The following is a 27,778-nucleotide window of genomic DNA, read 5'->3' as shown; positions in this document are numbered from 1 at the left end:
GAGCAGCAGACGTGGAAATGAGGACAACAATAGTTGACAAAATAACAAACTAAATAAGTATAATCTCTTATATGTGAAGACACTGAATTCCAATTTATAAATGATCTGATGACACAATTTATTTTACGTATTAAAAATGTTCAAGAAATCCCTGCTATGCAATATCAACTTTTTAACAACAGCCAAATTTTGGTGGCAGTAAATTTTGTGCTGAATTGACCAAAATTTTTCGTAACTGTTGTGTTTGGACAGATTCCATCAACTGGTTTACAAAGTAACTGTCGGTACTCTAGAGATTTACGTGGGAGGAGTTATACACAGAATGGATGCCAAGTCAATTGTATCATGACTGAATACGTAAGTTGTATTTACCTGTCTGCTTTGATAGTCAATTTCCTGTGAGATAACTTTAAACTTTCATGTTGTATCATAGACCCTATTTCATGTAGACTATTAAGGGGCTATGGTTGTATGTACTATGTTTGCAAGTAAAGATATAACCATAAAAAAAAATATGATTACAAGGAGACTGAACAGCAGCCGTTTGATCAAAATAACCAAAATAATCAAAGCAGATAAATGATGGAATTACTCAATCATTCTGTTTCAACAAATTTTTGATTATTATTAAATGGCTAACATTTTAGCAATCTTCATTTTCAGACACCAAACTGCTGTTTAGGATTTTATGGCCCCTCATGTCGAGGTAAGGCACAGTATTTAACAAGAACATTCTACAGATCTCTATTAAAGGTTGCAATGTATTCATTTGACATATTCGACATAATATAGCCATGTTCTGGTACAGGTCACAGAAGCTGGTTTGTATAGGTTAGGGTTAGAATGAATGAATATACTTCAGTTTTGTTCATGATTTTGATAACTCAGATATAGTTCTTGTTTTGTGTAACCACGTCAATCTTCTTCTAAACACGTTGCTGCATTTCCACCTTTGATGATATACAATTAATTTATATACATCATTTTTATGATTTGTTTTTCCATCATCAGCATGTCCTGGTGGAGCAGCTGACCCTTGCACAGGTCATGGTGTGTGTAATGATGGTATTGGAGGTGATGGGATATGCACCTGTGATAATCACTTTACTGGCACAGCCTGTGAATTATGTACAACTGGTTTCTATGGCAACAAATGTGATCAAGGTGGGTCTCATAGCCTCCATGAGCTAAATAAACAAATCAGCTATTAGTAAAGATCGATAGCTGTTACATCTGTTCATCAAACTTTGACATGAATAGTCACATTCATTGAAGGGGCAATGCATAAAGAAATGTTTTCCAAACCTGATGTTTTCATCATCATTCTCTCTATATATATACAATACTAAACCTAAAAACTTGCAGAAATTGTTAGTATTTGAAAATTACTTGATAACCATTTAAAGGTGCACTTTGAAAAGGGATTAGAATTAAAGGTGTGACAAACAGTTATCTGGCAGAGCTTTAGTAAAAGTTGGTCCAGAACAAAAGAATAATCCTAGGTAATTGTTATGGCTCTACTGAGACATTACAGTAACGCAAGAACCTGGGATTGAAACCCTGGCCTTTAATACACTATGACTAAATGGTAGTTACAAATTCTGTCTGATCAGATTATTATAGAGTTCCAAATCAGTATCCGAATCAAATAAGTATACATAATGATATAAAACAAATGAAACCAAAATTCAAGAATTTTTGTATAGTTCTAGACCACATTATTGGAGTCTTCATTCTAAATAGTTGGATTTCCCCTTCCCTATACATAGCATTAGTACACTTGTATCTGTAGATCTAACCCAGAACTAAAGTGATATCAGAACCTAGGGAGGGGAAGGCTCCACAATGTGTCATAGTTTCATTTTTCCACTGTGTATTCTAATGTGTGTCTTTCTCTTTTATTGATAAGTGTGTCCATGCATCAATGGTGTATGTATGACCAGTCCAAGCAACAGTGTTATCTGTGTATGTACAACTGGATGGGCTGGACATCTCTGCAACCAATGTATGTCACACAATAATTGATACCCATACCTGCACTACATTATGTTTTACACACATCCTCTAAATAGGTGCAACATTTTTCCATGTCACATCTTAGAATATGATGCAATTCTGTAGAAAATTCTCTTGGTTGTTATCTCGCTTTATCCAGTTTCTATTGTAGTAGCAATGCTCGGAATTCAGATTTGTTAGTCTTAGATTGTAAAAATGTACAGAGAATGTAGTAAATTAACTGTTAATACTATAAAATACATAAATTATCACAAAGGTTAACCCTTGGCTTTTAGACTATAGTTATACCCTGAAAATAAGGCAGCCATGTTTGTAGGGTTGATTCATGCTGGCTCAAATAGCTTATAACTGAACCTAGGGGTATCACTGGTTAATAACAGATAATTAGAAAGTTCAAGGAAAAAACTTCTTTTTTTCACAAGAAATTCTATTTTCATATAATAATCACATTATCAGTGTCAATAATGAAACTGAATTCCAATTGAAAACAAGGTTTTTCTCAATACCTGTAGAAATGGGGAACTGAAATATCAGGGTGTATTTTCAATCGACATCTGATTTTTGTATAAAATTGCACTTTGCATATTTATATTTTTTTTTTTTGTATGTTCCTTTATAGCAACAACAGACTCACATAGAGATTGTCTGGTATCCTGTGACATAAATGCTTTGTAAGTACATTTGATTTAAGATAATAGTTTATGTTGTATTGAAAAAATTTTAAGGTTAAAAAAATTGTGAATCAAAAACTTGAATATTATTTTTTTTTTAAACTATCGTCCAATATCCTTTGTACCCAGTATAGTCATACATAATATATCGAAGTATAAACTTGATTTTTATCATTTCTTGTGTTGTTATTTTCGTCACCAAATACTGAAATTTAATCTTAAAATTGTCAAATAAAGTAGCTCATTGAAATAATTTGATGTATATAATGATAGTTTCGGTGACATTGAAAAAGAGAGCATTAGGATGAATGCAGACATTTTACGATACGGTTACCAAGTATATTTTCTGTGTGATTTATTTGTAGTTGTGGTGCAAATAATACTTGTGTTTGTAACAGAGGCTATGTAGGAGATGGACAGCAGTGTCAAGGTAAGTATTCAAAGATAGAAAAATGTGATGCATAGTGCCAATATGTTTATAAAAAACAAACAGTAATTGTTATTTTGCTAAATATACTGAAATTACTGTGTTATTTTCCATTAAACAGTCAAATAAATCTGGCTGTTTTATTTGTTTTTACTTCATTTTAAACTAATATTCAGTAAGGTGTATACAGAAATGCTAAATCTGGTAACAGTGTAAAACTGAGTTTGGAGAACTCCAATCCTAAATGATAAACTTTTGTGCTCATATCAGTTTGAATTTTTTTGGGTGTGTATTTACAGCACAAGACCTTTGTGAAGACCACAATGGTGGATGTTCTGACTTTGCTACATGTGTCAACATTCCAGGCAGTAGGGCATGTAATTGCCAGGATGGATACTCAGGGGATGGCGTCTACTGTGAAGGTAAGACATTAGAGACAAGCAAACAAACCAGCAGAAATGTGATCAAAGACGCTGAAAGCAAATCATACAATACAAAAGTCAACAAACTAATGTCACAAAAACCTGTGATAGTTGAACTGTGACTATGATGTAACTGGCAACCTGAGAAAACAGTCAGAAACCACATAGTGGAGCTGTCAGACGTATTATTGAGACATAAAAGGCAAGGTGTTGAGAATTAGATTTTTTTTTTAAATGTCTGAAAATGATATTGTGTAGTATTTGATGGGACACATTCAGAAAATTCTGATTTCATGTCTATATCACTTATTTCATAAAGTTCATAGTTGTCAGTCAATTGTGAAGAGATACTAATGCTACCATATATGCTCACATTTCAGAAATTGACCTATGTGTGTATAACAATGGTGGTTGTCATGAACATGCAGAATGTATATTCACCGGTCCAAATATGGTGAGTCTCCTCAAAATAGTTATCTTTAAGTTGATTTGAAAATTGACAAGAATTCGGAAAAGTTAATTATGTATAAATTTTTTATGAATTTAGACACAAAAATACAACAACAATCAAATAGTTACACCACGACTCCATATTTCCAGAGAGATTTAAATTTTAGGAAAAATGTTAATTGCAAGGAAAATTGTTATTTTACTCGTAGTTTCATTGAAATCTGAAATTGTAAATAAACTTTTGGAAAGAAAGTATGCAAGAGGTTTTTATGTTCAAAAAATCTCAATTTTGATATCTTTTGTAAAAGTTAAGAAAAAAAGCATTTTGACCAAATTATGCAGATATTAAACAAAGAAACAAAGTTTGGTTGAATTTTTGAGACATTTTATCTTACAGAGAGCATGTAATTGTTTGCCTGGTTACCAAGGTAATGGATTGGTTGGTTGCCAGGAGATAGATCCATGCATGGAAGACCATGGTGGGTGTAGTATATTAGCTATATGCACCCATACAGGACCAGACCAGAGAGTTTGTACATGTATAAGTGGTTACATTGGAAACGGAATCACTTGTATAGGAAAAATTATGGAGGTATGTATGATAGTATTGCTGATTTACCCATGTCTTTCAGAACTTCTTTGCATTGAGACCTGGTTCTGGTTACCTGACCCCACCTAGCTTTTCACTGCCGACCCTAAAAATTTTTTTCTGTATTTTTTTCTGTACAAAATTTGTGATGTCTCACACGAAATAGTGGATGCGGAAACTGACATCTACTTAAAAAGACTATATAAATCTGTTCTTCCAATCTGTAATGGCTGTATATGTGATATTAAGATATAAACAACACAGAGACCATTTGGAAAACAATGGCAAAATGTCCCCTGAACCCAAACCCTAACTGTATATCATTTTCTTTTTTATCAGGAAATTGGCAAGAATCTAAATTATACATCATTTAATTCGTTATATCAAAGTGTGGTATGTATATTTGTTATTCTTGAAAGAGTTGGTTAAAATACATTGGAACAAACAGTAATGCAGCTAACTTTACCAGTTGTGTCATAGGTCATAGGTCAGAGTTTAAGGCCCATGTCAGATTAGGATTAAGAGTATATGTGAAAAACACAGTTGTCTGACAGATCTGTAGAGAAAGTTAGTCCAGAAAAAAAGAATGGTCCAACTTAATCGTCAGTAATAGATACTGGTAATGTTAGAACTTTGGATTTAATTGCATCCTGGAACCTTGATCTATGAACCTTGACCTATGAACCTTGATCTATGAAAGCAGAGTCTAATGAAATTTCAATACTAATCATGGGTAATTTTTTCACCACCTATCAATATTTTGGATAATTGTGAATATATGTAACTACAGAAAGTGTTACTGGTCTGTTAGACTGTAAGATATGCTGTGTATTTTTTGGCCTTTATTACATGGGAGGATGACCTGACATGGCATACCTTACAGACTGTTGGTGTGAGTCCTCTTGTGAAGGAACTCTAGGGAGAAGACTGTCACAAAGACTGCAGCTCTCTGGCTATTTTGCCAACACTTGTGTAACTGTTTTGATGCTACACCATGTTACTGTTCAATGCAATGGTATTTGTCAGAACTTGTGCTACTTTTATAATTCATCATTATATCATCTGATGTATTAATTATTACTAAATTATTTGACAGGTGAATGATGTCCGTTTTATGATTGGTCCAGGTCCATTCACTCTCTTCATACCAAACAACCAAGCATTCCAAAATCTTGAAACAGCAAACCCAGGACAGGTAAGAGTGGAGCAAATCAACTAAAAAAAATGTCTTTCAGTTTTTTACTAAAATGAGTGTGTTCTGATCATAAATTATGGTCTGTTTTCTCGTTGTACAGAACACTATTCCTATTGCTACTCTGCCATGAAAATCAGTCATTGTATATAAAGTGTTGTCATGGCGATAGAATTAGTGGAAAATCAAATCATCTTGGATTTCATGTGGTTGGATGGGTAGAAAGAACAGCCAAGACGTGTACTATCGAAAGCCCATATCAAAGTTAATGTAATTTTCACCATGTATGACATCAGTTCAATGTTCCTACTTTTCAACTATTATTGCTATGTGTACAAGATAGAGTACATGAAACAAAGAAACCTAGGTCTAGTATTAACTGTTCGTCTCTTCTTACTTTTCAGTTGAATCGTTGGCGTCAAGATGAACAAATTCATTTTATCTTAGAGTATCATATTATTGGATGTGTGGCATCAACTGTTTCAGATATGCAAAGTATACCATCATTGACAAGTATGAATGGACAACAAATTACAATATCTAACACCCAGGTACAGTGTAAAGACTAGAGTTGTCAATCCATACCCCTGTTTCAACCTCCCACGATCCTCAGATTTAGTGTTAGTGTTACTGATTAGAACATTTATTGAAATTTAGTTGGTCGATCAGTTTCAGCATAGTAGAGGTATGCCTTTTGGTAAATTGTAAAAATCAAGAACCATGTGACTCTTCCATGACTTCACCACAGTGTCTTAGTTTCTAACTGAGATTATACGTAGTAATGAATTGTCTTTCTCGTCTTGAGTACCTGAAATGTTTGTCATCTTAAAGATTGTACAGAAATGCTTGTCTAAAGCTAGAAATTCTATTGAAGAATGAGACATTGATTACGGCCAGTCACAATTGTGCCAGAGATATAGACATTCACTATGACCAGTCACACTAAAGAACGTGCAATCCAGGCTGAGCATGCTCAGACACAAAGGACTATGGGATTATCTGTAGTTATCGTAATACCTAATCTGGAGCTTCTGATAAAATATAAACCTCCCACAGTGGTCAGAGTAACTATAAATTGATCATTTGTGGTTACAAACAATGTATCAACATTGTTTACAATACTAATTGATTAGTATTCATTATCACATTTCCCATGATGCATCATTCAACATGGCAGGTTTCGCAAGTTCTCTTTTGTGCCAGAGATATAGGCATTCACTATGACTATTTTGTTTACAACTCAGCCACGAGTTTTCATTGCAGTAAGTTGTAGCAGTGCTCTGTTGAGCTGTCAGAACTGTAAAATGAGTTACACCAAAACACTAATAAGAAACATTTGAAGTGAAACTCTTACAGGAGACACATACAAATCAAATTATCATTAAATTATCATGCATATTTTTTTTTTCTAGGATACTGTTACTCTGAATGGAAATGCAAACATTGTGAAGAGTGATTTCTTGACTGCCAATGGTGTCATACAGGAAGTGGATCAAATACTGGTACCAGAGGTACTACCCCCACCTAAACCTAATGATAATCGTCCTCCCCCTCCCCATAATCCAAGAGGAGGTTCAATTGATCCTAGGGGTGCAGGTGGTAGTGGGGCAAGTCATCCTGGTTCACAGGTTAGCGTTCATTATCCATTCATTCCACTTCTTGCTTCCATTCCATGCTTGCATTCCGTGCTCTCCTTGCAATCCATGTCTCCGCTCTGATTCTTGGCCAGAACAAACCTTTCTCCATGATCTCAAGGAAAAATGTCTTGAAAAATGGTAGGTTTTGTGTTGATGTTTTTTTTATATGTGGATGCGCCATATATTATCTATTACAGGAAATATTCTACTCAAGATGATATTAAATTATGTACTAAATTATACTACTCTTAAAACGTTTTACATGAATAGCGGTCATTAAATTTATTCCTGGTTTCAACATAAATAACAGTTTAGTGAAATACCTCAAAATCACATGCAAAAAGAACTATAACATATTTCAATAAATTTTCTTCCTATGCAAGAAAGTGAATCATTTAAACAAACTTGTCTTCAAATGAAAATTCATCTGTGTTGGTACTCTCAGATGAAACTTTGATCCAAACACAAACAAACGGCTTTTTCCTGGTCACAAGTTCTGAATAGTGAGTCCGTCTGTTCACAAAGACTGAAATGAACCATCAAAAATTCAGGTAACAATGTTCAAGTTTATGTGGGGATCTAAACTTTAATCTGATACTAAAGTTAACTCTTTTTTTGCCCATGGCCTTAGTTTCTCCATCTTTTTCCTCTCTGCATCATTTCTAGATTTTCCCCTTGATATCTCTCCCTTTATATCTCTTGTGTGCTAGTTATCACCACACTATTGTCATTTGCTGTAATTCGTGTAATTTTCCTTTTTAAGTTGATTCTCTATAAATAATTAATTTTGTTTTGATAAATCTTCATAACCATCATCACTTCAGTGTCAATACATCCCCATTCCTGGTATACCTCAATTTGTCCTATGATGGCATGGTTTAGGGGTTAAGTTTGGGTTTGGATGTGGGCAGCTGGGTTTGAGGTGCAAGAGTTTGGGGTAGAGGTTAGCTGAGTTTACAGAGGTGTCTGTTGTACTTATGCCCGTCCAGTTCACATACTGGCATGATGAGCACATCTAACCCTTGCCAGACTAGCTGATGGTAAAGTACATACAGATACTGAAAAAAGAGGTACACATTCCGATGGGGAGACATGTGCACATGCAAATTCCCATGTTCACACAACAAATAATCCAAACAACATTCACATACCCCTATCGACATCACATGAATAAACCGACCAACCAACAGATAACTTTAAAATACACGCACGCACGCACACGCGCACACACGCGCACATACATACATACATACATACATACATACATACATACATACAAAACATAAAATACACTTCCTGGCCCCCCTGTGGTTTGGCTGTAGATAGGTGTTTTGGAACTACAATGAAGAGTTATTGGAAATTTGTGGTAAATGGGTGTTGAGAATTGGAGTTGGGGTGGATGGACTTGGGTATTTGTGGTGGATTGATGTTATGGGAATTGGGAAATAGAAGTTGAGATCTTTACGGTGGAGGTCTACCAGTCAAGTTTTTGACTACACCAACCTGGTTCCTTCAGATTTAAGCAAGTAAATGAGTAGATCTTTATGGTGCATTAATAAGATACGTTGACTCTATGTTATGTGAGTCGATCATCTCAGTATTTGTAAATATTTGAAAATAAATGCTCATAATGGGGAACTATCTGGGTTAAAGGGAATATCGTGCAAAGGAGTTATTAAGGCTTGGTGTTTGGGTATCTTTGAATGCACTTTCCTTGTTCTCATCATCATTTCACTACGTTACTGTCATGTAGGATCTATTCATTGTCATAACGTACCACACGCTGTGCATGCCAATCTGACATATATGCTCAGTATGCCACCATGATGTAGACCCCTCTACCACTACCCTCTTCACACCCCACTCCACCCTGATATGTGCACTCTCTATCACTATAACATACACACCCACTGCCACTATGACGACGCACTTCTCTGCCACCAATCTACACACTCTCTGTCACTGTGATATACATGTCCTCTGCCACTAATAAGTAAGAATACACACCCTCTGCCGCTATAATGTATATACCCTCTATTGCTATAACCAGCGTGCCCTCTGACTCTATGGCACTCTCTTCCATTATGACATGCAGACTGAGTGCTATTACGACGTTACTGCCACTACTTCTATCACTATAAGTGTGCATGCCTTCTACCACTCTGACATATGTACCCTCTGTCACGATGACGTACCCTCCCGCTACCACTAACACGCATGGCTTCTGTCGCTATATGACATATACACTCTATACCACTAGCACTATGGCTTTATACACACCTGTTGCCACTCTGGCACCATGGTATACATACCCTCAGCATTGCCACCATGATATACTAAATTGACACTAGCTGCTTTATGATGGAACATATAATGGAAAGGGTTGCTTAAGTTAGAATTTCATGATTCTGAACTGTAAATTAATTTATTCAAGACTGTCACTGTTGCGTATCAAATGTGGAGTGCTCATTGACAACCCAGAATAACAGCATACCGTAGCACTACATGACATTGCTGTTACAGGACGGACATTGTTGACATGTGCATAATGTGGAGCGCTCAACCCAGAATTGCATTCCTATGTACAGCCCTACACTACATTGCTGTAACAGGACATTTTCTTACCTGTGCAGAGCGTGGTCCAATCACTTAGCCCAGAGTAGCATGGACAGCCCTGCATTACATTGCTGTAATAGGACTTCTATGTATTATAATGTGGTCCACTCCCTTAGCCCAGATTAAACAGCTAGTAATGTGCACATGCACGCAGCTCTGCATTGCACTGCTGTAACATGACTTCCATGTTTTACGTGACTTGGATGGGATGATGAATGCTCAACCCAGAGTAACAGTCCTGCATGTTTACAGCCTTGCAGTGCATTGCATTGCTGTAAAAGGGTAATATTCTAAGTTTACTTGTCATATTACCTTTTTGTAGTCCAAAACCCAGTTCCAGGAATATATCCCGCTCTAAGATAAAACACAATACTGTTCAATATTCACAGCCTCCAAGAACCAGAGGAGCGCCACCACTTGAAGATATAGGCCAAGTGAATGAGTATTCCATATTCAAGAGATTATTTGAAGCATCTGGTTTAAAGAGAATGTTATCAGATCCACAACATATACCATTCACTATTTTCTTGCCGACCAATGATGCATTTAACTCCCTACCAGATGGAAAACTAGATGAGATTGAAAATGTGTACAATCCTGACACGTTAGTGGAATACATGAAGTATCATATGATAAGAGACAGAAAGGTAAGAACCCAGATATCAAAGTCATGCAACAAGACCAGAGAGTAGTCCATGTCCAATTTCTATATTGTGTACCTGTCGAGCTGAGTAACCTTGGATTTATGGACGTTAGAGTACATGCAGGCAATGTTGATAAAACTGATTTTAAGGTGTGCTGGCCACCTAGCAACATCTTTTGTTGTGGGAAGCTTTGCCACACTGTCCTTCATATGTGAAAGATGTTCTTTTATCTGATTTGACCTGTCTTCAGTCAAATACGAATGATCATTATGTATTTAGTTACAAGCTGAAATATTACCACCCACATATTTTACATACAATGTGAAATAGAACATAAGTGTAACAATGAAAGTTAGATAGGTTGGGATAAAATTCATACATTTTGGAGAATTTCTCTAATGTATCAGGTACATCTAGAGGTTTTTATATTGAAATAATTTGACATTTCGTCATATGTGACATTTTTTGATATTTTTTTTATGTCATATCTACAGTTTGTTAACCCTCATAGTTAACAATCTCAATTGTCATGTATGAACTGTCGTTGTTTTGTCCATTTGAGGAAAGCAAGACACATGTTTTAATTGTTTATCAACTCTTATTTTTCTTCTCTCTTTTCAGATGTATTCGTCAGATTTGATAGTGTCACCTGATCTAACAACAATGCAAGGCTCTGACATATCGGCTGGTTGCTGGGGTAACCAGGTAAGTAAACACGGCTTGTATGGAATACATGATAGTCATTCACATTCCATCTGCCTCTTTTATAACTTTAGCTCATAGTACCATAGTTAAATGTACCCTTGGAAATGCTGACAAAAACATCCAAAAATTTGGGCTTTGATGTTTAAAAAAGTTTCCCTTGAATTACGTTATATTTATTCATTTAACTTACTACCATGACTGCAAAGTCCATGAACATTCATTCACAAAGAATGTGCATTGTTCAAATTTCTTGAAGTTTGTTGGATGTTTGAGCCTCGTACTAAAGCAGAATGCAATAGAAATATAAATTGTATCAACTTTTATTCCATTTGTTGACAAATGATTGGATGAAGTGTGTATTTAGACCCAGAACTCTAATTCTAGGGTGACATCTATTTGAATCAGATATATTTTCTACAAAACTAGGGTAACATCTATTTGAATCAGATATGTTTTCTACAAAACTAGGGTGACATCTATTTGAATACTGATGTATTTTCTACAAAACTAGGGTGACATCTATCTGAATGAAGGCAACAGCAAACTTGTAGAGAGAAACCTTCTCTATGATGGTGGTATAGCACATGGTATAGATCGTGTACTAGAGCCTCCAAGTATTGGTGGAAGATGTGATAATAGAAGCAGGACAACTGTGATGGTAAATATACTTACATACATACATAGACCTTTTTACCATGAGCTGTGACTTACAGACTTGTATATGTTGTCAGTAGCTCTACCCCAAAATGGGTATTGGCACGTGAAGATAGTATCTGTCTGATGTGAGGAGGATTGAAGACATCCCAATCTGAAGGCACAAATGCCCATACTAAGGTTGTTGTAGTGATAGTTTCCATGACTTGTCAAGTACATGTAAATGTATATATGTTCACAACATGTTATTTTTGTATGCTTTACCATGCTTGCTATGGCATGTTGTTATGCAATAAAGATTGTTATTGTTATGTAGAATTTTAATGGGAAATATTTTCCAACTATTTCAGAGTCGTTGTGGAAGTTGCAGTTTCCCACCTGTGTGTCCTCCGAACGGCAAACCAACAGTAAGTATACTATGTAGAGTATTGCTAGTTGTTTATCTATAAAGTTACATGTAACAGAATCCTGGTTTGTGATTTCAAAGAAAGATTGCTGTAAAGGCAGCCGTAGAGATTGTCCTTTATATAACTCACCTTATTGTAGACATTTTTTTCCAGTCAGTCAGTCATTCATACTATGATGCTATCTGTAAATTCTGTCTTGCTATCTCCTGGGGGTCATGTGAAATGTTTGTAAAGGTCCACTTTCTGATTATATTGTAATCTCTTTGTTATCTGATATATTAGGGTGCTGTAACTGACTGTCGATATAGAATTGGTTGGTTTGAATTTGAGACGGGTTGCCGGCAAGAATGTACAATAATGAACATGCAGCCAAATTGTTGTCCCAACCACTATGGTGCCGATTGCAGAGGTAAGTCTTCATTCAGCCAGTCGGCATTCATTTGTATCGATTATTGTGGTGATTTTAGGTTATTTTCCATAATTTGAAAGTCAGTAAACCCAACTTGTAGTGTTTTGTGAATAACAGTTGTAATGTTGTTAATTTCCATCTACAGAATGCCCTGGTGGTTCCCGTAATCCGTGCAATGGACATGGTACATGTAAAGATGGACACCTTGAGAATGGGTCATGTACATGTCAGCCAGGATTCGCTGGAGATGCCTGTGAAATATGTCAGCCTGAATTCTTTGGCCGCCAATGTGAAGGTAGGTTGATATTACAGTTGTGGCTTTCTGTGGCAGTAGATAGTGGTATCATGACATTGGCTTTAGTTGATCAAGCAACATGCACATTTGATAGTGTGACTAAATAACTGTTAAATTATGGTAAAAATCTGGTACATGGTTCTAAAATGGTGAAAGTCAACTGTGTAGAAGTCAGAACAAATCAGCTGTTGCTGTGGTAACACTAAAATGTTTGATGTTGAGGTATTATTCATTTCCCAGCTGACAGTGTCAACCTTTATAATTCTAACAAGATAACACTGATTTCTATGGGTCCAATTCATCATGAATATCCACCACTAGATGGCGCTCTTCTTTATAGAAAACCTTACCACAGTTGTTAGAAGATGAAACCCATGGTGTGAAACTTGCCTGATGTGTGTGGATCACTTGAACTGTACATGCAATAACCACATATTAAAAAGCTGTCTCTTCATTAGCTTTACTACTTCATGTGTATCATTATTATTATTATTAAATTATTATAATTATTATTATTATTGTTGTTCACAGCATGCCAGTGTTCAGAGCATGGTACTTGTATTGATGGAATGACAGGAGACGGGTCATGTTTCTGTGCCCATGGTTGGACTGGACCCTACTGTTCAACACGGTTAACAGCTCCTCTACCAACCTGTGACCCACCGTGTCACACACATGCTGTGTGTAGACCCGATAATATGTGTGAATGTAGTCCACACTATTACGGCAATGGCAGAGATTGTACAGGTAAGTAAGTGGGTCAGGGTCATTAGTTACATTGTTACACGTCTGGAATTTTATTTGTTATGGGAGAATTAATGCTATGTCTATGTTTCAGTTTTCAAATTTAGATTAATTTGAAAAAAATTATGTTGTCATTTTTAATGGGGAAAAATATTTCTACCAATTTTCTTGTGATGTACACTTCTTCTTTTTAAAAAAGCATTAGCACATGGAGAGGCATTTAAAGCCTACATGATAATTTAGAAATTGTAAATTTTTTAAGTTTTGTGCAATATGTAATATTTGTCTTTTTTGTATGTTTTTGATTACCAGTCATAGATAGATGCGAATATGACAATGGTGGCTGCAGTAATCATGCTGACTGTAACCAAACAGATACACTTGTACGATGTACTTGCCATGAAAATTATGAGGGAGATGGAATTGTCTGTCGTGGTGTTGATCTGTGTGAAAGATTAAATGGTGGTTGCCATAGCAATGCAACATGTAGATACACAGGACCAGTAAGTGTTTTTAAAAAAAAACATTTGTGGCAATGAATTTGATAGGACTAAAAAAGCAAGTCAACCCAGCTGTATAACTGAGGACCGGGTAGGATAGAGATTGCAATGTGAATGCTTAAATCCTATTCACTGCAACGGATTGTATGCTCCCAAGGGAGTTGAGAATGTGTAAAGAGGTGTTGTGCTGCCATTGATCTGTGCCAGGGGTAATAATTGTGAGCAGATATGGTAGCACTCCATGGTAAGGATTTTTATGTAAAAGAATTTATCATTTGTTATTGCTTTCTTTCAGAACTCGCGTAGCTGTATGTGTAATTATCCCCTGGTAGGAGATGGCATCACTGATTGTCACCCAAAACCACCTGAAGTTGATGCATGTGATAGACTCATTTCAGAATGTTCAGAAAATGCCTATTGCTTAGAATTTCCAGTAACAGGTATGCGTGGATTCTTGCCAAGTTAGAAAATAAAAACAAAAGAATATTACGGTATTGCCATTGGAGTGCCATTCAGGCAGAATGTTTGCGTTAGCTTTTTAGCTAACTCAAGAATTGCTGTAATGGTGATATTAGTTATGGAGTAATCTCTATCAGTATTGATATGCACATTCCAGTATATATGTCAGAATTAATTCACTCATCTTTACAATCAATACTGCATATAGCATTCTTATTTTAAGGCAAGTGTAATCACATGCATGGGGTGCATTTTGTAGGAATTGGTTACAGTTGTAGTTACGTATCAGTACATCAGTAGGTTATAAGAACCCCAGTAACAGGGGGGGGGGGGGGGATGATCTAATGAAATTTATACTTGTTTGAGAACTTATTCCTTGTTGTTTTGAATATAAAAATTTTAAATCAATTTCTTTACTAACAGTTTGGAAATGAGAATTTACAAACATTTGATGTGAATGAATTGCATGGTTTAATCTTACAGATAGAAATCCCTATGGTGGGGGTAGCTGCGTATGTAAAAACGGTTATGTTGGCAATGGAACGTTATGTAACGGTGATATGTATGAAACATTGGCTTCTATCAATCATTTCAGTGAATTCTTTACAGTAAGTATAAAGGATAGAGTTACTATATTCAGGGAAGCAGACCAAGTATTGATTTGGAGGTGTATTATTATTCGACTTTCTAAACATCTCATTTATGCATTTTACTCGTAGGATAAACACCGAGTCTTTGTCTTAGAGAAAGTGAAACAAACTATATAAAGCGAAAACAAACATTTAGTTAGAGTTTGTTAGTTTGCGGTTTGATTCATAAATATTTTGGAGGGGAGTTCAATAGTTTCTAAAGAGAAATAGGCAAGGGATTCCAAAGGTGTTCCAAAGAAGAACAAGCTATTGGGTCCTAAGGATATCTTTCTACTCAGTGTTTCCTTCTTTTTTGACGGTTGTGATGAACACATCAGGAGTTGTTAGTTTGTGACCATCAGAAGATAAATAAGGTCTGGAAAGAAAGAATGCATATATTGAAATGTAATAAATTGTTTGTCCATTAAAAATATGTATGTTTTCTATTCTAGTCTATCATGTTCATGGAATCTAAGGATGGAGCTGCCTTAGTCAGCATTTTACAAGATGTCACATCAACATTGACCATTTTTGTTCCAATAAATGGAAACATTTCCCCAAACACAGTAAGTTTTCAATTTTTTTACATTATAGGCATCTTTACATAAACAATGTTCATTGCCTATTAACATTCCTTCAGTCACTTTTTAACTATATTGTCATGGGGATTCAAGTTCTGCTTTTTTCAGCCAAATCTTTCAAAATACCACTGCATTTTTTCACAAAGAATTGTTTTGTCCATGGTTGATAATAAAGTACTATATATGATTTTACCAAAAAAAAAGGTTGATATTATTTGTAAATTAATAAGTCTAATTTTCTACCAACTTTTAGACTCTGACTACAAAGGGGATACAGAGCCATATTGTGTCTGAACTCCAACCTCAGAGTCAGCGACAATTCAGTGATGGTAAAATGTACACCACTATGTCTGGTAGCGTCATTCATCTTACAAAAGGAAAAGAGGTAGGTGTAGACAGAGGTTGAAAGGCCACCATCTGTAGAAATGCTTTCTATTTAATACCCTGCCAAAGAGACATTGACTTGAAATCAGGTTTATGTGTAGTAAGGGAATAGTGGAAGTCCTTTCTCCTTCCCTTTCCCAAGAAACAAAACAACATCAAAATATTCATTTGGTAAGTTTGAAATATTACATGTACCCAAATTGGTTATGTAATTCAAATACTATCAACATTTTATCAAGTTCATGAAATTACATCTCTCTCAGGGACGACTACACAATGTCACACAAGCTAAATAAGCAAACTTCATTCATGGGGGGGGGGGGTGTCTGGCAGCTTTGCCATTGCTAAACTTCACTTTCACACTTCAAACCAAATTTCGATGGAAAACTTTCACTCCTTCAATGATAACAGCTTTTGTATTTGTTACTGAGATGTTGATAAGTTGATAAAAATGTACTTCTAATGTGAGATATGGTGCTGGGTTTCTGGTAGTATTTTAATAATTTTTAGTGTGTTTACCGTCATGTTTTTCTATTACATCGGTCATAGCGGTGTGACCACTACAGTTCTCATCACAGTTTACATCATATATAAATGTTTGATGTCACACTTGTGAGCATTTGTTTGGGGGGGGGGGGGGGGGTATTGACCTAAACGAACGATGTCCATTTGTTGAGCTTGTGTGACATTATGCAATTATCACTGCAGAGATTAGACACGTAACTTGTTTGATTGTGTATATTTTTTTACACCATGCCATAAAATGTTGGCATCATTATCTGAATGGTATTGTTTTGTTTTAGGAACAATGGTACAGCAATAAAGTACCTATATTGGAATTTGACATTCCAACATCCAATGGTATTCTACACGTGATAAATGAACCACTTGTCAAACCAATCATGACTAGCAAAGCAGAAGCAGATGTCTCTGAGGTACTGAACTTTACTTTAATTTTTTGAGAGAAAGTATTGTTGCTGTCATTTATTCTTTAAACACCAATATTTGTATCCCATGGATATCTTGGATAAATGCTAATCCATCATATACCTTTAAGTATTTGGTTCTAGTAAGTTCTTGTAATTACAGGTGTACCCTTAACCTTAAATAGGGTGTCAGACTTTTCAAATATTTTTAGTAGGAAGTGAAAAAAGAAAAGATGACACATTGTAAACTGTAAGTCATATTAAACTAAGTCATAAAACTAATCCACATGAAACCAGACACTGTGATCATCTTGTGTAAAACTATTGACATGACATTGTATAAGCTTAGGTGTCATATGACAGAAGTACCAGGTACTCTCTCACATAATGTACCCCATTTATGGAATGAAGCAACTATTTGGATTATAACAAAAACTAAAACAGATAAAGACTTCAGAAGAAAATTTCAAAACATATATACCCCTGAGAGTCTTCTAAATTTTGAGTTTTATGTTATTGAGAAATTTAGTTTGGGCTTGGGCTATGTGTACAAGTGGAAGTATTTGTTGTAATGGTCTGTGGTATGCAAATATATGTACTAGTAGATCAAGTAAATCAATACCTTCGTTATGGGGGGAGGGGGTCAGGGGGGGAGTCAGTGAATGATCATCACACCCAGGGTAGTGTACCACAGCTGAATAAAAAATAATCCTTCCAGGAATATTGTTCCCTCAAAACACTTTCACTTAGTTAAGGGGTTGGGATACTCTTTATTAGATTCATAATGTAGTCTTTCAGAAACAGTAATCCAATGATATGGAATGGTGTTACAATTCAAAAAATTATTATGGGATGTAACTATTTTTTACAATCAGTTCTTTGTTGCTCTTTTCAGAATAAGGACTTCTCACCTACAACCAGAATTGTAGCATTGGTAGTAGTAAGTATAGTGGTGCTGGCAGTTGTGCTATTCCTCTCCTATATCTGGTATAGAAGAAACAGAAGGAAACTTACACTGAATGATCCTAATAGTCCTATAGTGTGTAGTCGATATATTTCAGTAAGTACATCCTATACCCTTGTCAATATATTTCAGTATCTTACAGTACATGTTTGAAGTTCGTAAAATACACAAAAAGTACATACTTGAACTCGTTGGTTTGTTTTCTCTTTCAATAGGGTGGTGCTGAAGGTGGTAGAGTTATATTGGGTACACCTTCTACAGTGAATGATGATAAACCAGTATTTGATAATCCCCTCTATGCAGAGACAGGGGTGAGTACTGTCTGTTTACAATATCCCAAATCCAGTCTGTAAGCTATACAAATCTATCCTTAGTACTGGTAGACATTGAGAATCCAACAAGATTCAACACCTACATAGCTGCTGAATACAACTTACCATTGTATGCTGACAGACAGACTTGTATCATTAATACATTCATCCATGTACTGGAGTATATCTTGATGTATGCACAGATACACACATACACTCATACCTAAGATTATGTATGTACACACACACACACACACACAAACTTAAACACACACATACATACATGTATGCACACACACACATACATACATACATACATACATACATACATACATACATACATACATACATACATATGTACGTACGTACGTACGTACGTACGTACGTACATACATACACACTAACACACATACATACATGCACACATACACACACACACATTACATACACACACACACACACACACACACACACACACACACACACACACACAGTTTCAGTAACTTTCTTTTTTCTAATTTACAGACATCAACAAATGATGCTGGCAGCTAGCAAAAAGAGAATACATAGCAGAGATTTCTTACCAATTTATATGATTCAAGCAGTTACCTTTAATATGAGTAGCACGACAGAGTGCCAATGGCATGCAAAGACCTATTGAACACATTGTATTCAACTGACTATGGTGACTGCCATACCTTGTCAAGTCAGTACATATTTGGATTGGCTGAAATATGCCATTCACTAAAATAGCAATATTTACAAGATTTTATATCATAGATTATTTTCTGAAATATTTGAAATAGAATCCTGTATAGAAACTTACAGGGGTATGTAACAGGTAGAGGTTATAGATTTAGATAGAAATGTATATTTTTAGTTTGAATTTTAGAAAAGACAGTGAAGAAATTTGTACTTAATTGATACTCAAAATGTGTTTAACTCATACAGAATTATTTTTGTTCAGACTTCAGTTCAGAACTTATAAATAATCAAACCCATCAACTTATACCTGTTTTGGAGAACCACATATTTACCAAATCATTTTGATGTGTTTTTTTTTTATTCATTTGATGAAAATTCCACACAAGTAACAGGCAATTTTCAAATTTAAACTAGCTTCCAGTATTTTAATGTACTTGGTTTGGTGTAGTGTCAGTTGAATTCAACCACTGTCAAGTGCCATATAAAAAAAAACAAAAGTAGTTTGTATATTGTTGTGTGATGGCGCTATAGTGTTAATAGTTGATACTAGTGTCTTTTGCCCAAGGCTGAGTTTTCAATTTTTTGATGTTTACTTTGTACAGGTGGACTTCGTTTCATATTTATTGATTATTATTGTTATTGTTATTATTATTGATATTGTTGTTATTGTTATTGTTTTGATATGTACATACTATGTTGCAATATTATTTTGGTCAACTTTTGAAGTTTGTTTCAACACTCGTGTACAGTTTCCTTTAAGTTTGTCAGTCCAAAAGTTGGATCCAAGATTTACATCTTTCAATGAATTTTGTCCATTGTTTTATCAAGAGTATTTTAACATTTTGTGCAAGGAATTTCTTTATTATTTAAATACTAAGATATTATTTTCCTTTCAAAAGTATTATTTAAAAGAGCAGCATGTTTGACAATAATGAAGTTCAGTGATTCTCTATGCTGGCTTCAATCCCAAACTATTCTCCCAGAAAAGCTTCAATCCCAAACTATTCTCCCAGAAAAGCTTCAATCCCAAACTGTTCTCCCAGAAAAGCTTCAATCCCAAACTGTTCTCCCAGAAAAGCTTCAATCCCAAACTGTTCTCCCAGAAAAGCTTCAATCCCAAACTGTTCTCCCAGAAAAGCTTCAATCCCAAACCAAGATTTGTGATGTTTATTTTTAATCTGAAAGTGCTTGAAAAATAGAGAGACTTATGTTTTAATTTTAGCGATACACATATATACATGTGTACAGTTATTGATAAATGCCATGACAACAGTAACACGTCTATCTCACTTTACAACTAATACTGTCATCTTTATACAAAGCAAGTATTGATTAAAACGTACTCACCAGATTGTTTACTGCTGTTTTTGTACACGTTTTAGCATTTCAGGGGTCAAAGTAAAAATTGGATTTTGAAATATACCAAAGATATCTTTTCCGACATCTTGAAAATCAATTGTGATATTGACAACAGACTGCCACTGTTTTACAGATTCAGGACTTTGTTTTGATTTTTAAGACAAAAACAAAAACATTTGGTTACTTTCCAAGTTGTAGTCTTGGTAACACAAAATTTGATGGTGGCACCCATGCCGTAATGGCTACTTACAACACTGCATAGTATAGTGGTACCCATGCCATAATGGCTACCTTACAACACTGCATAGTAAAGTGGTACTCATGCCATAATGGCTACCTTACAACACTGCATAGTAAAGTGGTACCCATGCCATAATGGTTACCTTACAACACTGCATAGTAAAGTGGTACCCATGCCATAATGGTTACCTTACAACACTGCATAGTAAAGTGGTACCCATGCCATAATGGCTACCTTACAAAACTGCATAGTAAAGTGGTACCCATGCCATAATGGCTACCTTACAACACTGCATAGTAAAGTGGTACCCATGCCATAATGGCTACCTTACAAAACTGCATAGTAAAGTGGTACCCATGCCATAATGGCTACTTACAACACTGCATAGTAAAGTGGTACCCATGCCATAATGGTTACCTTACAACACTGCATAGTAAAGTGGTACCCATGCCATAATGGCCTACTTACAACACTGCATAGTAAAGTGGTACTCATGCCATAATGGTTACCTTACAACACTGCATAGTAAAGTGGTACTCATGCCATAATGGCTACCTTACAACACTGCATAGTATAGTGTACACAATGTTCAATTCAAGATTTTTTACATGACCTGACCAAAAATGTGTATTGTGTATGACTATTTTGGGATCATATAACTTAATTTCAAAATTTCTATACTCCTTAATGTCAACTCATTGTGTAGGGACACATCAAACTATTTACAGTAAATGTATTCTATGTATGATATTAATAATTAGAGTAAGTTTAGAATCTATAAAGACACAACTTGTATTTTTCTACTCTATAAGATAACAAAGTAACTATGTTGTTGTCACTACATGATGTCATGTAACATATTTTTTTTACATCAAGAGCCGGTTTGATGTTCCCTTAAGTGAATGTAAATAAATGAATTGCATTTAGGAATTAATATACCATTCCAAGTTTGATCAGCATAAGTAATGTACAAGAGTATAAACTCAATACAAACTACACTTCAATAAAAGAGTCTTCCTATGCTGTGAGAGTTTATGTACAATAGCTACAAACTGACTTTAAACAGTCAATTGTCATATGCTATCACAATCAGTCACAATTATCAGAAGTTGAAATTATTTATTTTTAAAAGGAATATTATTGTTGACAATAGTTTGTTATTATATTTGTAAAGCTAGTCCTAACATCGTGTATGTAACCAGGTATTCAGGCACAGAAAGCAGGTCAGAATAGAATCTGTACCAAGACATGTTGTATGTAGTGTGTTGCAGGCATGTATGTTTGTATCAATTACAGGGTTGTATTTGTAGATATGGATGCAGAGAGGCAAGCCTGAAAGAGTAGTAGTGAGCCCAGTACACCACTGTGTGACAAAATAATGTGTACTTTTTTATACTTGCATTGAGAGATTCAGCATTGTGGGCATTCCCATAATAACATGTTGTGTGATGAGACTTTTAGAGACAATTCTCAAGTACAGATCTAAAATACACTTTTGAAGTAAATATTGACAAGTCACAAAATGATAGATGCAGTTACATTTGGTATTAAGACACAGTTGTGTGTTTGTTAAACTGTTTTTTATTGCCACAGTCATTACTGGGTCCACTGTTCTTAACATATACAAATGTATCGTTATTTGTTTGTTCTCTCTCAGAGTGCAAGCACCAAATTCTTACAGGCCCTCTCTCAGACACTTTTACCTAGACTTGGTAACTTTAAAGTACTTTGTGTTGTCTAATTTCACTTATAACTCTTTGTAACTGTAACAGAACTCAGGTGGAAATACTTTTATAGCAACGCTTTATATGCATCAATTTGTAAATCAATGTAAAGGGGAACATTTTACAACTAAAGTTTGCAAAAACTTTTTTTTTTTTTAAACTTCCAGAGTATACAACAATACATTTTTTCTCATTGCTCTGTAAGCAGACTGGGTCAGACTCATGGCCACAGATATGTTACAATATTCAGTGCCTTTTTTGCATCCACAGACCATTGTCATAGTTACAGTGAAGCACGATCAACATAGGGACTATATTACACAGCTTGGTTTAGGTGCTGATTATAATCAATATGCTGAATTTCAAATTTCATTTTGATGGGCCCAAAACAAAACAAGTGTGACTCCTGTGTTAAAGGATAGGACTTATGTCTGTCTTTTTGTTCTGGACCATCACCCCTTGTGATATAGAAACATTAACTGGTAACATCATGATTCCAAAAACCACAATTGTTTTTGGTGGATTTACATTGTAAGTGCAAACAGACTTTTCATGGTTGTGAATTTCAGACCAAATGCTGCAATTTCATCAAAAGTAGTTAGACTGGTCACAGGCAATGGTCGCCTCCATTTGTCTATGGACTGGTGTGGGTATGTGTATTTACTGAAAATTGTACTAGTTGCGATTGTCCTTTGTATTCAATTGTAACACAGCGTCCTCTAGTGTTAGACTTTAGAAGTGTTGTCTTCCCACCGCAATACTAGATGAATTCATACAACGTAACTTTTAAAATACACACCATGTGTGCCTTTGTCTTTACTTATTACGTCATTATTCAGAATGTACAACCCCTACTGCATGATGGAATAACTAAATTATATAATAAAACTATGCAATTATTTTCAATAATGTACCCGATCGTGTTCGTATTTTTACTTCGTGTATTTGTGAGGCATGTCACATACTTATTCATCAAAACCCACGTAATCCTACTTTCAATTCACAACCATATCGTTTTAGTTTTGATCGTATGACGTTAAGACTTTCGTTTGAAATTAAAATTGCGCTGGTTGAATACTGATTCCGTAGTGGACTTCCAAAGTAGATCTAAATTATACATAATGTGAAGACATGAGTTAAAGTTTGTAGAGGAATTACCCATTTCCTAATCGATTTCTTTACGTATCAGTACTGTTACAACGTTACATTATAACTTTATTTCTGGAGGCTAGTTAGTATTATCTACTGTATTTACATAGGGCCAGTGGCTTGAATAGAGATATTGGTTTGTTGCTTTGTTGCCCGAGTAAAAGATGATCGTGCATCGTCGTCACGTATACCATAGTATATATAGTACGAGACACTTTCACACATGGTACATAATATTATGTGTTCATCAGCTGAACCCTGGTGTGTGTGTGTGTGTGTGTGTGTATGTATGTATGTATGTATGTATGTATGTATGTATGTATGTATGTATGTATGTATGTATGTATGTATGTATGTATGTCTCTATCTCTCACTCTCTCTTTTCCCCCTCTCTCTCTCTCTCTCTCTCTCTCTCTCTCTCTCTCTCTCTCTCTCTCTCTCTCTCTCTCTCTCTCTCTCTCTCTCTCTCTCTCTCAAGTAATACGAAATCACTAAAAGTGTAATATTCTCTTCGTTCATATAATCCATGTGTCATTTAGAAAAAACGTGGAAATGTAAATGAATCTGTCTTGTTCATTACATCACTGATGTTCAGCAATGGAAAAAGTTATCTAGCAAGTAACACAACAATTTCACCTTGCCAATACAGTCATCAATATCATAACGCTCCTTTTACTTCCCATTTTCTAAACTTTCAGAAATGGACATTGTATATTGTAATATTAAATCGTAGTCTGGGAGGTGTTACAGTGCATCATTTCCGAGTGCGCTTACATGTAACTAGTTACCAAGGTAACTACTAATATACCACGCCTTACGTCAGACCATTATAGTGGTGTGAGACCTTAACTTAACCCATGGCAGTCAAATACCCTACCCTGACCTAGTACAACCCATGGCAGTCAGATATCCTACCAAGACCCAATACAATCCATGGCAGTCCCTCAACTTACCCAGTCCCCCCACTAAGCCTTGTTTTGTATGCTTTTCGGATTTTGATTTGTATAAGTTGTCATTCAATAACACAATTTATTTGAAAACATGATATTCAGACTTATCGGGTCAGAAAAATATATGTTTTAAAGTTACAGTTAAGACTTACTTATTAAATCGCGAATCAATCTATATGTTGTTGTTTTTTTTAGATGTATAGTAAATATTCATTTACTATACATTAAAAATAAAACATACAGATTGATTTGAGTGTCTATGGATTGCCCGATAACTTGTTCGAGTTTTTGACAGACGTATTGTATTTACTTATATATTACGAATAAACCATTTACCCCATTGTCTATCATGGGTAACCATATACAGTACGAATCAGAACATGGAGTGAATTAAATAATATCAATTCACTGTAATATAGTGAATAGTTGCGTGTAACCGTATCTGAATGACGTCACATAATCTTCGTTTAATTGTGGGTTTTTTTGGCTTTTTTCCTACAAGGAAAATATTCGTAAATTTAATTATGACCGAGTCATTGTAACAGTTGCACCGTAAGTCTACTGCAGTTCTGCTGTGAATCGTTCACGCAAAATTTATACAGCACAACATGAAGTGTATAACGTTATATTATCACAACTCGCTATATTGTGTAGTGGTACACAATACGTTGATGAATTTGTGCACCTCCACCGATCCGTATTTAATTAATAGTTACTAGTGTGCGTCTCCCTACAGAAGACAGCAACTACCGTATCGGATTATGAAAGAAAATCGGATGTTGTTCTTCAAGACACGATTGAAATTCGACGTTGATATGTGCATGGATAATATAAACGCGATTGCGTCGATAATTGAGTACATAATGGTGACTTTATCTACGGTGAGAACATTTAACCAAATCGGGTTAGCCGCGCATTTGTAATTTTACCTCGTAATCACCCAAGCGTTTTGATTCGCACGGTGAATTGTATGCGTACAATAGTCGCTACAAAACGAATGACATCACAAAACACTGTACTCAACGATACGACACTAAAGATGCTATTTTAGGAGAAGTTCTAAATTTATCAAGAAATTAATATACCGGATATGATGGAACGTTTCAGTTGTCGGAAATATTACATTTGTAATTATTTATATACAGTAATCTACGGAACGATAGTACTGCATCACGACTGTTGAGCGATAACGTACGGTGATATTGTCCAGGATCACGACCGTGTAGGTTGACTTGATTACACCGCCCACTTAACATTCCAATTGCATAGAGATTAACTCCACGATTCAGGTATTTGGACATTGGCTAGCACGTACTAAAGTCTAACTGCATAGAATCAACAGGTGTTGTGATGGTGTTAGGGAACAGAACACCAATCAAGCTATGTAGTCCCATCTTGACTCTACAGTACCTACAATTAGCGCGTTATATATGTTTGTTATTTAGCATACGTGTTAAGAAACAAAGTTAATTCCCCGAAGGAAAATAACAGTGAGCCTGTTAAAAGACAGCATATTGATTTCCCTGGACGAACATAAATCATATAAACAGACCGTGCATGTCATATTTGACGTTGATAAGATATATGTTTTATTGTGTCGACAATTCTTTGTCTTAACACTGGTTTGACTTCTAAAAAGCACATCTTCACGACTACCGATATCAATCGATACCGACTTTGAATTCCTCGAACGAGACTGAAAGTAATTGAGTTTAACGGGTCTTAACGGACATGTTTTAACATGACTTAGATAAGACATTTAGTGATAAATTATGTTGATGGTTCAGTGGTTTACTCTTCCATTTCCTAAAAGACAATGCATTAGGTGCACCTGGATTTTACTTTGCTCGAAAAAAATATTCCGTTCTGAAAACAAATAGTCACGAATGGATTGACAAAAGATAGGTAAATGGTCTCGGACAGAGAGACAGACAGACAGAGGGACAGAGAGATAGAGAGACACATACATACATACATACATACATACATACATACATACATACATACATACATACATACATACATACATACATACATACATACATACATACATACATACATACATACATACATACATACATACAAGAATGGTTGATTTACATGCTGTCTAGTATAAACGTCCTCTTTATTTATAAAAAAAATGTTTACTGATGAGAAAATAACGAACAACGTACAATAAAAAAGTAAAGTCGAAACATGCGCTGGGTACGATAGTTTTATGTTTTAGTAGTATAAATAATTGTTTGAAACAGAAGAAAACGTGCTGTACACATGAACTCTCCATTTTATGACAAGAAATACTCTGTTTCAAAATATAGTCTACAAATACATACTGAAAGGGCACTGTGCGATGTCGATAGATTGTTTGCCTTGGAGCTCATCATCGTGTATTTGAATATTGTTCTGAAGAAACTTGAGAAAACATTACATCGTAAAAGGCCGTGTAGTGTAGTGACAGCCGTTTGAACAACGTACCAATGTGTTTATTTTGTCTGGTTAGTACATTACATGTAAATGTATCAGTGTTATGAAATGATGCCGACATCCAGCGATGAGTTGCAGCCCCGTTGTGGCTGTTATTGAAACAGTAGATAGATCCAAATATTGAATTCTCAAAGTACACTGGCGGCCTGACGGTCCCTTTGGGTCGTTGCCCGGAAACTGAAGTGACGGTAAACACAGACAGTTATGTTCCAACGTGGCGATGTTACCGGTATAGTATGTTGCTTTGATCTATTCTAATCGACGAATTTGTCAACTTTTAATCTTTTTTCAAGGATTCTTAGAATTTAAATAGGTGAAATTTTAATCGAGGTCGACTGAGGACGCGATAGGTTAAAAATAGGTCAATGACAAAGTTGACGAAGACGAACAAAAGACCAGTCAAGGTTTTGCTGAAAGCGAGGCTTTGGGTGAGCCTTGGAATGCCGGGAACTATCGTGCGTTTCCATTGGATGATGTAATTCACGTGACCCGCTACGTGCAGACAGAGGAAAGCCCCCATCAGTCGCAGGACAA

The 27,778-nt window shown here is 35.4% G+C and overlaps 1 protein-coding gene across 1 annotated transcript in view; it reads left to right on the top strand.

Annotated features, from left to right (window-relative positions):
* The window catches only part of LOC144432824 (stabilin-2-like), a 59,480-nt gene extending 35,930 nt beyond the window's left edge, over nt 1-23,550 (top strand). Inside the window, exons 32-60 of the mRNA XM_078121116.1 lie at nt 253-357; nt 664-706; nt 1,012-1,164; nt 1,910-2,005; nt 2,636-2,687; nt 3,053-3,117; nt 3,414-3,536; nt 3,917-3,990; nt 4,384-4,578; nt 4,915-4,968; nt 5,672-5,770; nt 6,172-6,318; nt 7,180-7,395; nt 10,410-10,667; nt 11,286-11,369; nt 11,881-12,027; nt 12,374-12,430; nt 12,713-12,839; nt 12,985-13,134; nt 13,666-13,881; nt 14,191-14,381; nt 14,674-14,818; nt 15,321-15,445; nt 15,919-16,032; nt 16,301-16,432; nt 17,235-17,366; nt 18,253-18,417; nt 18,537-18,632; nt 19,158-23,550. Coding sequence (XP_077977242.1) covers nt 253-357; nt 664-706; nt 1,012-1,164; nt 1,910-2,005; nt 2,636-2,687; nt 3,053-3,117; nt 3,414-3,536; nt 3,917-3,990; nt 4,384-4,578; nt 4,915-4,968; nt 5,672-5,770; nt 6,172-6,318; nt 7,180-7,395; nt 10,410-10,667; nt 11,286-11,369; nt 11,881-12,027; nt 12,374-12,430; nt 12,713-12,839; nt 12,985-13,134; nt 13,666-13,881; nt 14,191-14,381; nt 14,674-14,818; nt 15,321-15,445; nt 15,919-16,032; nt 16,301-16,432; nt 17,235-17,366; nt 18,253-18,417; nt 18,537-18,632; nt 19,158-19,184 — 3,588 coding nt within the window. The 3' untranslated portion in view covers nt 19,185-23,550. The remainder of the gene's footprint in view (nt 1-252; nt 358-663; nt 707-1,011; nt 1,165-1,909; nt 2,006-2,635; nt 2,688-3,052; nt 3,118-3,413; nt 3,537-3,916; nt 3,991-4,383; nt 4,579-4,914; nt 4,969-5,671; nt 5,771-6,171; nt 6,319-7,179; nt 7,396-10,409; nt 10,668-11,285; nt 11,370-11,880; nt 12,028-12,373; nt 12,431-12,712; nt 12,840-12,984; nt 13,135-13,665; nt 13,882-14,190; nt 14,382-14,673; nt 14,819-15,320; nt 15,446-15,918; nt 16,033-16,300; nt 16,433-17,234; nt 17,367-18,252; nt 18,418-18,536; nt 18,633-19,157) is intronic.
* Nucleotides 23,551-27,778: the final 4,228 nt, after the last annotated feature.

The sequence above is a fragment of the Glandiceps talaboti genome, chromosome 1 (genome assembly GCF_964340395.1).
Source record: "Glandiceps talaboti chromosome 1, keGlaTala1.1, whole genome shotgun sequence".
NCBI classification, from domain to species: Eukaryota; Metazoa; Hemichordata; class Enteropneusta; family Spengelidae; genus Glandiceps; species Glandiceps talaboti.
This window is presented reverse-complemented; position numbering and strand designations above follow the sequence as displayed.